Here is a 10,000-nt window from a genome sequence, read left to right as displayed (position 1 = left end):
AGTGATTTTGTAAAGTGTTTTTGTAACAGATTCCAATCTTTAGAGGCAGCAGACTGGAATGTTAACAGGCCAAAAGATGTGTTGGGTTCCTTTACTCCAATGTGTTGGGTTTAGAGTCCTTTACTCCGATGTGTTGGGTTTAGAGTCCTTTACTCCGATGTGTTGGGTTTAGAGTCCTTTACTCCGATGTGTTGGGTTTCGAGTCCTTTACTCCGATGTGTTGGTTTAGAGTCCTTTACTCCGATGTGTTGGATTTAGACTCCTTTACTCCGATGTGTTGGGTTCCTTTACTCCGATGTGTTGGATTTAGACTCCTTTACTCCGATGTGTTGGGTTTAGAGTCCTTTACTCCGATGTGTTGGGTTCCTTTACTCCGATGTGTTGGTTTAGAGTCCTTTACTCCGATGTGTTGGATTTAGACTCCTTTACTCCGATGTGTTGGGTTCCTTTACTCCGATGTGTTGGATTTAGACTCCTTTACTCCGATGTGTTGGGTTTAGACTCCTTTACTCCGATGTGTTGGGTTTAGAGTCCTTTACTCCGATGTGTTGGGTTCCTTTACTCCGATGTGTTGGTTTAGAGTCCTTTACTCCGATGTGTTGGATTTAGACTCCTTTACTCCGATGTGTTGGGTTCCTTTACTCCGATGTGTTGGGATTTAGGGTCCTTTACTCCGATGTGTTGGGTTTAGAGTCCTTTACTCCGATGTGTTGGATTTAGAGTCCTTTACTCCGATGTGTTGGTTTAGGGTTCAAAAGACCGCGTATTGGACTTGGCCACAGATATTGGCTGCAATAACTGAGGGGAGGGGAGTTTCTGCCCAAGAAGAGTTTTATAAATAAGCATAAACCCTTGGATGTTACGACGAGACTAAAGATGGTGAGTTTGGAAGGGGGCATTCGTCAAGAGTTTGAAGTGCTCCTTAACAAGCTATAAATTGTGTCGCCCAAAATCCAACGGAATCAATCAATCAAGGGAAGCTCATTTTGAACTATCAGTGCAAGCAGCACTTTCAATCAGCAGTTATTAAAGAGGACCGATTTCTAGAGAGAAAACCAAGTCCTGCCTTAACCTTAAACTGCAACATGTTGACGCAATAAGAGAAGGATAATGCGCTATCCTATCAGGTTGCCATGGTTTCCGGGGTATTTATAACTCTAGGACGGTCTAAATTGAGTTTAGTAAAAGCCTGCTGTATTTCTAGGAAACTGTCCTGAAGGGACCTCAGAGGGCTGCCATGGCTACTTCTTGTTCATAGATACAGATTTTGTTTTTTTACGTAGATTAACAGTATTGTTTTATATAGTAATATTAAAAGCTGCAATCCATAGACGAATACAAATACTAATACCATTTAAGTCATTGTAGTCAAGTCAAACATGTATTGTACACATGTCCAACGAGATTCAGGGTGCAGTACCAAATGAATTGAATTAAATATAAACTAAAGATTGAATTAAATATAAACTAGAGATGTATTTCCACAAGTGTGATTCCTCAACAGCAGTTGTGTGCATTAAGCAACATAACATACCCACATCAAACCAGAAATGTTATCATTCCGTTCAAGGTCAAAAGTGTGAAAATACTAAAGTGTTACCAAATCTGACCCATCCTCCCTGCTTTAGTTTAGAGCAACAATATGCAACAATTAGCCACCTTTTGAGGTATGTCTTTATAAGCTGCTAGTTTTGGTATGTTCTCCAAATTAAATTTGATTGTTGATCATGTGAAGGACAGATAAACACACCTGTCGTTCTCACTAGCAGGATGTAGCCTATGTAGTTCTGTGTTCTAGCCATCCAGGATGTGCACTATGTAGTTTGTGTGGGAGGTGTCTTGTATCAGTTAAAGGACTATGCAACTATGATGGTGTTTGTCTCAGCATATACAGTACCAGTCAAAAGTTTGGACACACCTTCTCATTTTTTGAGAAGATTTTTCTTTGATTTTATTATTTTCTACATGGTAGATACAACTTTTTTTGTTTAGTACATCATTCCATATGTCTTCTTTCGTAGTTTAAATGTCTTCAGCATAAATCTACAATGTAGAAAATAATAAAAGTAAAGAAAACACTCCTCAACAAATGAGAAGGTGTGTCCAAACTTTTGACTGGTACTGTAGAGCAAAGCATAATGATATGATATGAATAGAACTCTTGGTCTTACCTGGTGAAGTTCGGATGATACAGACACACACACACACACACACACACACACACACACACACACACACACGATGATATTAACATGCTACAGTACCCCAAGATTAAAAAAAAGTCAGTTAACAAAGTGTTTTTTTTTTTCAATAAATGTTCTTATTGTGTTTATATGTAGCGGCTGTTTTTTGGTAAATTCGGTTGAACCTGGTCATAATTAAGCCCAACAATTTAAAATTGAAATGAATCATATTTACTCATAGGCTTTCTATTTTGATCAACGTGAATTAGTTTAGCCACGTTAGCGCAGTAGCCTAGTCTATTATATGAGAAATCCGTCCACATCTCACAATTACTGTGCGTTTATTTACCAAGGGCTCTCAACAGAAAACTGAGTGTTTGTGAGAGCTGGTGTAAAACTGAGTGCGTGTGAGAGCTGGTGTAAAACTGAGTGTGTGTGAGAGCTGGTGTAAAACTGAGTGTGTGTGAGAGCTGGTGTAAAACTGAGTGTGTGTGAGAGCTGGTGTAAAAATGAGTGTGTGTGAGAGCTGGTGTAAAACTGAGTGTGTGTGAGAGCTGGTGTAAAACTGAGTGTGTGTGAGAGCTGGTGTAAAAATGAGTGTGTGTGAGAGCTGGTGTAAAGACTCAAATACTTGAGTATTTTGTGCAACTTCTACTTCTAAACAGTGAGATGTTTAGAGCACCAAAAGCTTTGCGCTAGTTCACCAGCCTTGATCTTTGAATTAAAGTTTGGGGAAAATCTCTGATAACAAGACAGCTACTGTATGTACAGATATGTGTATCAGGACGGACGTGTTAGAGTTGGAGCTGACTATTGATAATGTGTGGTAACATGATGAAGTTTACTAATATATATAATATATACAGTACCAGTCAAAAGTGTTTTCTTTACTTTTATTATTTTCTACATTGTAGATTTATGCTGAAGACATTTAAACTACGAAAGAAAACATATGGAATGATGTGCTAAACAAAAAAAGTTTTATCTACCATGTAAAAAAAATTTAAAAAAAATCTTCTCAAAAAATGAGAAGGTGTGTCCAAACTTTTGACTGGTACTGTATATATATTATATAACATAACAGAACATAATACTTTTATGGACTATATATTTTATCTTTTGTGATCAATATTTCTGATAAGATTCCAGTTCTTGTGTTCAGCTGCTAGATGATCAATAGGAATTAGTTGTTTGCGGCCCCCAAGTTCCCCCCCCCCCTCCTCGAGTCTGTGTCACCTCCTCCGCATGGCTGGGGCTTGCGTCCATTTCTACCACCTCCGCAGGAAATCAATACCCCACCACTTGTGCTCCATCTTGGTGTCCTGTGTTATTAGGATTATCTCTGGGTGTCTAATTAATATTGCTGCGCCCAGATTAAGCGTGTCTAAGTTTCGAGTGCCTCTTATTGGAAATCAATGCTTCCCGCTCCAGTGCGGGGCTTCTGCCCCTGTGAAGTTTAGGGCCAGCAGAAGGATTGGCAGGATTTGCCCCTGCATGCTGAACTTATCTCAGTTCGATGTTTGACAGGTGTCAATACTGGTGATAATAGGGTTACTGTGACGAACACTAGTTTGACACCACTCGTTCACAACTTGTCACTGGTGTGAGTTGTCTCTTATTTTCACTACGGCCGGCTCGCTGACTTGAGTGTTGAATCGAAAGGAACTTCTTGAGGGCAGTGTCATAGCTTGCCTGTCATTTTGTAGCTTTTTTTGTAACTTTATATCTATAATAAAGTGGACCTCTAGGGCAACAGACACGTTTTGGCCTGGTCCATCTTTGTCCTTATATTTGCCCTTTGACCTTATATTCCTGTGTGGTACCTTTTCTGACGTGTGTGTACGTGTATGTATATTTCTATATACGGTATTGCTTCCGGACAGCCTGTTTGTGGGGCGCATGAGTGCAGGCTTAGAGCGGGGAAGCGGGGGTTCCCTGAGGTCCTTCCCTCCTCTTCTGCTCCTCTTCAGGGATTTGCCGAGCTTCAGCTTAGCCCTTGGCATCATCGCAGATCTGCAGCCTCATTCGGCGCCGCCCGGGCGGGTGGGCCAGTGCTGCTCTCGGCATATATATCGCCCGCTTCTGTTAACGCCTTCTTCCCTCGCATATCCGCTTAGTCGGTTTTATCAGTCGCACGAGCGACGCGGCGCTACCAAACGGTTCCTTCATGTTATCTTAGGTAGAGGTCAGGTAGGTCACAGGTCAGTTTGGGCACTGGTGTTAAACTTCGGCTCTCGAGGACAACTCTCTTTTGTTGTTATCCTTTTTGGGTTTTAAATCACCCTGCCAAAGACTCGTGTTTAATACCGCAAAAACACTTTTGTAGGGTTGCATTTTCAAACCGTGTTTTTTTTTTGCGATTTCTTTTTTTCGGGACCATGAACTACTGCATGCCCGACATGTATGAGATGCCCCACGGGGTGGCAGGGGGGTACCCCATGCAGGGTGGCGGGGGCGAGTACTGCATGTACGGGGGTGAGGGCACCAGTTTTGGGCAATGCGAGCCCCAGCCGCTGCACCACCACCCCCCCTGCATGGAGCAGTCGTGGCCCTCGGGGCAGACGTACGGCTGCCCCTACCCTCAGGGGCCCGGGGCCGTGTTCAAGAGCGAGTACTGCAACATGGAGGTGCCCCTCAGTCACTACCCTCAGCCAGACTACTATGGAGATGGCAGGCCAGACTTCTCACAGATGCAGTGGATACAGGGCGCCCATAAGAGAGGTATGAGGGGCGGCCCGCTGACAGAGGTCTTCTCTGGGTCTGACTGTGTTGGACCTTTCTCTGGTATGAGCGTGTTAAGTGCTTTCACTAAGTCTGAATGTGTTTTTTCTCACGGTCTAAATGTGTTTACATGTTTTCTGACGGTCTGAATGTTATGTTATGGTCTGACTATGTTGGATGTTTCACTGGTTTGACTGTGTTAACAACGCGCTTTCACTAGGTCTGAGTGTGTTACATGTTTTCTCTGGGCGTGTGTGACTATTGTGTTATTCCTGAACTTTTTCTGAGTGCGTGATTCATTTTTCTAGATCTGGCTGTGGTAGTGCCTGAGCTGCTTGTATGTTGTTCGTATTTGGTGTTACGCATTCGGGAAGGACTCGAGTCATGACCTGTGTCAGAGGGTATCGAGTGTGTGCGTGTGTGTGTGTGTGTATGTGTGTGTAAAAACTAGGCCAGTAATCACAGCATTCCTGAATCATGAAAAAAAAAAAAATAGATATCAATAGAGTTATTTTGCTGTTTACTTTGAGTGTTGAATTCTTTGCGTTGCATTGTTGGTATTTATGTACTGTATTTATTTTTAGTTTTCGGTTGTGGGTGTAGCCTTCATAATCCGTCTAATTTTAGAATTACTGTTTAAAAAGGGATCCAATGTACTGATGCTGTAATGAGTTATGCAGCCTAATTAAAACCCTTGGGGTCACTTGTTTAATTAAGGAGCATTTCAGGTGCACTACGGAGAACATTTAAATATGCATGAACTGTCAAAGGTTAACCTAACATGTTTATTTCATTTGTGACAACTGAGCTATGTTTTAACAAAACACCGAATTAACCAAAAAATGTTGCTGACCCTTAATTAAATTTAATCAGCGGTGATTTATTTATTTTTAATTACCTGGACATTTAATACAGTTTGTATAAAACTAAATCAGTTTGGTTTTGTATTATATATTGCTGCTACCTTTAGTGGAATTAAGATGACGTTAAAGATTTCTTGTTTCGAAAAGAGATCAATTCATTCAATTCATTACATTTTCACAGGTTTCATGAAATCTTCAATGACAAATGTGACATTTAATTGATAATAAATTGATAAATTAATGTTAGTTGTGGACTGTCACTAGTTGTGTGTTAACATGGCTGTATTGCGGGGCTGGCATAGAGAGATGCATGTATGGTAGCAAAGGGCTGCATTAGCAACTGTTGCTTCAGTCCTCCACAATTTAGCGCTTTAGGATGAAATTCATTACCATAAACTGAGTGAGATCTGATTGGGTTCTGTGGAGGGCTGCTGTGTGTGAGTGTGTCAGGGGTTGGGTGTGTGTGTGTGTGTGTGTGTGTGTGTGTGTGAGGTGATGTGTGTATTGATTATTAACAGAAGGGCCAGAAGGCTTGGTCATCAGCTTCAGGTTCCCTTGCTTGTGTCGTTAGGGTATTGATCTCCGCCTCCTATTATTGATCTCCGCCTCCTGGTATTGATCTCCACCTCCTGAGTCTGAGTCCAGCCTGTCCTTTTTCCCTCGCCGTAATCTGCCACTTGAACCACACAAGGCGCGCGGGTCGGCCATTTTCTTTTTTTTCAGTCGGCCATTTTCTTTCTTTCGTTTTCTTCCTGATAGTACAAGGTGGCAAATACTATTTTTTGGACCTGACAGAATTTTTGTTTTGTTTAGACGGGAGACGTTGCTGTGATTTGCTATGACACTTTCAAATTAAAAAAAAATATATATATATTTATATATATATATACAGTACCAGTCAAAAGTTTGGACACACCTTCTCAAGTGTTTTCTTTACTTTTATTTTTTTCTACATTGTAGATTTATACTGAAGACATTTAAACTACGAAAGAACACATATGGAATGATGTACTAAACAAAACAAGTTTTATCTACCATGTAGAAAATAATAAAATCAAAGAAAAATGAGAAGGTGTGTCCAAACTTTTGACTGGTACTATATATATATATAAAATATATTCACTGGGAAAATGTATTTGATTATCTCCCTCATTCTCTATAGATACCTTCAGCAAAGTTATTCTGTTAATTTTTCCAGAGACCTACACGTCATATTTAGCTCTTTGGTTTGAGCTCTCAGAGAAGATAACCAGTCACTGAAATCTTTCCGGACTTTTCTGTGTTTTCTCAGGGTACATACCAAGTTACCTGGACAAGGACGAGCTGTGTGTAGTGTGTGGGGACAAGGCCACAGGCTACCACTACCGCTGCATCACCTGTGAAGGCTGCAAGGTGAAGCCAGACGCACCACACACACTACACACACACACACACACATACACACCACAACCTCTTGTTTCCTCCACAACCTCAACCTCTCGTGCCTGAAAAAACAGAGGGATTTTCACGGTTTCGATAGCCATCAACAATATTGTAAGAACAATAAGCTTAATGACCTACTATACATGACTTCATTTATAAACTAAACAATGAACTTAATGATCCACTATATATGAGTTCATTTATAAACTAGAAATAATTGTTGCAGGGGTTCTTCCGGCGGACCATCCAGAAGAACCTGAACCCCACATACGCCTGTAAGTACGAGGCCAAGTGTGTCATCGACAAGGTCACCCGCAACCAGTGCCAGGAATGCCGCTTCAAGAAGTGCATTGCCGTTGGCATGGCAACGGACTGTAAGTGTTTTTGGCCACTCAGGCTTCTGTGAAGTGTGTGTGTGTGTGTGTGTGTGTGGGGGGTCAGTTTGTGTAGCTCACGTTAGGGGGGGTTGTGAAGTTCCCTGACCTCTTTATACAGAGGCAAGGACAGTGCGCCTTTGCAAGAGCTTTTAACATGAATATATGGCATGGAGGATCTGGGTTATAGTTTACTCAGTGTACATACGACATCCCTGATGATAATGGTGTGTGTGTTAGTGGAGAGGGTGAGGTGTTAGGATGGGATGGGTGAGTGAGGGGTGTTAGGATGGGGTGGGTGAGTGAGGTGTGTTAGGATGGGGTGTGTGAGGGGCGTTAGGATGGGGTGGGTGAGTGAGGGGTGTTAGGATGGGGTGGGTGAGTGAGGGTGTAAGGATGGTGGGGTGAGGGGCGTTAGGATGGGGTGGGTGAGTGAGGGGTGTTAGGATGGGGTGGTGAGTGAGGGGTGTAAGGATGGGGTGGGTGAGTGAGGGGTGTAAGGATGGGGTGAGTGAGTGATAGGGGGTTAGGATGGGGTGGGTGAGGTGTGTAAGGATGGGGTGGGTGAGTCAGGTGTGTAAGGATGGGGTGGGTGAGGTGTGTTAGGATGGGGGGTGAGGTGTGTTAGGATGGGGTGGGTGAGGTGTGTTAGGATGGGGTGTGTTAGTGAGGTGTGTTAGGATGGGGTGGGTGAGTCAGGTGTGTAAGGATGGGGTGGGTGGGTGAGGGGTGTTAGGATGGGGTGGGTGAGTCAGGTGTGTAAGGATGGGGTGGGTGGGTGATAGGGGGTTAGGATGGGGTGGGTGAGGTGTGTTAGGATGGGGTGGGTGAGTCAGGTGTGTAAGGATGGGGTGGGTGAGTGAGGTGTGTTAGGATGGGGTGGGTGTGTGTTAGTGAGGTGGGTGAGGTGTGTTAGGATGGGGTGGGGTGTGTTAGTGAGGTGGGTGAGGTGTGTTAGGATGGGGTGAGTGAGGTGTGTTAGGATGGGGTGTGTGAGTGAGGTGTGTTAGGATGGGGTGGGTGAGTGCGGTGTGTAAGGATGGGGTGTGTGAGTGAGGTGTTAGGATGGGGTGGGTGAGTGCGGTGTGTAAGGATGGGGTGGGTGGGTGAGGTGTGTTAGGATGGGGTGGGTGAGGTGTGTTAGGATGGGGTGGGTGAGGGGTGTTAGGATGGGGTGGGTGAGGTGTGTAAGGATGGGGTGGGTGAGGTGTGTTAGGATGGGGTGGGGTGTGTGAGGTGTGTTAGGATGGGGTGGGTGAGGGGTGTTTAGGATGGGCGTGTGTGAGGTGTGTAAGGAGGGATGGGTGAGGTGTGTTAGGATGGGGTGGGTGAGTCAGGTGTGTTAGGATGGGGTGGGTGGGTGAGGTGTGTAAGGGTTGGGTGGGTGAGGGTGTTAGGATGGGGTGGGTGAGGTGTGTTAGGATGGGGTGGGTGAGGTGTGTTAGGATGGGGTGGGTGAGGTGTGTTAGGATGGGGTGGGTGAGGTGTGTTAGGATGGGGTGGGTGAGTGAGGTGTGTTAGGATGGGGTGAGATGAGGGGTGTTAGGATGGATGGGGTGGGTGAGGTGTGTTAGGATGGGGTGGGGTGAGGTGTGTTAGGATGGGTGGGGTGGGTGAAGTGTGTAAGGATGGGGTGGGTGAGGTGTGTTAGGATGGGGTGGGTGAGGTGTGTTAGGATGGGGTGTTGAGGTGTGTTAGGGATGGGTGAGTGAGGTGTGTTAGGATGGGGTGGTGGGTGAGGGTGTTAGGATGGGGTGGTGAGGTGTGTTAGGATGGGGTGGGTGGGTGAGGTGGTGTTAGGATGGGGTGGGTGAGGTGTGTTAGGATGGGGTGGGTGAGGTGTGTTAGGATGGGGTGGGTGAGTGAGGTGTGTTAGGATGGGGTGGGTGAGGGGTGTTAGGATGGGGTGGGTGAGGGGTGTTAGGATGGGGTGGTGAGTCAGGTGTGTTAGGATGGGGTGGGTGAGGTGTGTTAGGATGGGGTGGGTGAGGTGTGTTAGGATGGGGTGGGTGAGTGGGTGAGGGGCGTTAGGATGGGGTGTGTTAGTGAGGGGTGTTAGGATGGGGTGTGTTAGTGAGGGGTGTTAGGATGGGGTGTGTTCGTGAGGGGTGTAAGGATGGGGTGGGTGAGTGAGGGGTGTTAGGATGGGGTGGGTGAGTGAGGTTGAGGGGGAGTAAATGTGTGTGGAGTAAACTAACCCTCACCTGTCCCGTCCTCCACCCTGCTGTGCTGTATTGTCCTTATGATGTGGTTGACGGCAGCGGCCATTTTGTTTCCATCCTCCTGTGCCCTCTTCTCTCGTTTCCTCTCCTGCTCTTCTCTCGTTTCCTCTCCTGCTCTGGTCGCCTTTTCTTTGCCACCTCTCCTCCTCTCTTCTCCTTCCTGTCCCTCGTCTTTACCTCTTCTCTCCTCCCCTCCTCCCTCTCCTCTACTCTAC

General features: G+C 45.0%; 1 protein-coding gene across 4 annotated transcripts in view; it reads left to right on the top strand.

Annotated features, from left to right (window-relative positions):
- The window catches only part of LOC105911183 (thyroid hormone receptor beta), a 132,150-nt gene that overhangs the window by 113,343 nt on the left and 8,807 nt on the right, over window positions 1–10,000 (top strand). For all 4 annotated transcript variants that reach the window (XM_031586403.2, XM_031586399.2, XM_031586402.2 and 1 more), the window contains exons 5-6: window positions 7,059–7,159; window positions 7,416–7,563. In XM_031586403.2, coding sequence (XP_031442263.1) covers window positions 7,059–7,159; window positions 7,416–7,563 — 249 coding nt within the window. The remainder of the gene's footprint in view (window positions 1–7,058; window positions 7,160–7,415; window positions 7,564–10,000) is intronic.

This window comes from Clupea harengus, chromosome 19 (genome assembly GCF_900700415.2).
Source record: "Clupea harengus chromosome 19, Ch_v2.0.2, whole genome shotgun sequence".
Lineage (NCBI taxonomy): Eukaryota > Metazoa > Chordata > Actinopteri > Clupeiformes > Clupeidae > Clupea > Clupea harengus.
Note: the sequence above shows the minus strand (reverse complement) of the source record. Positions and strands in the feature narration are given on the sequence as shown.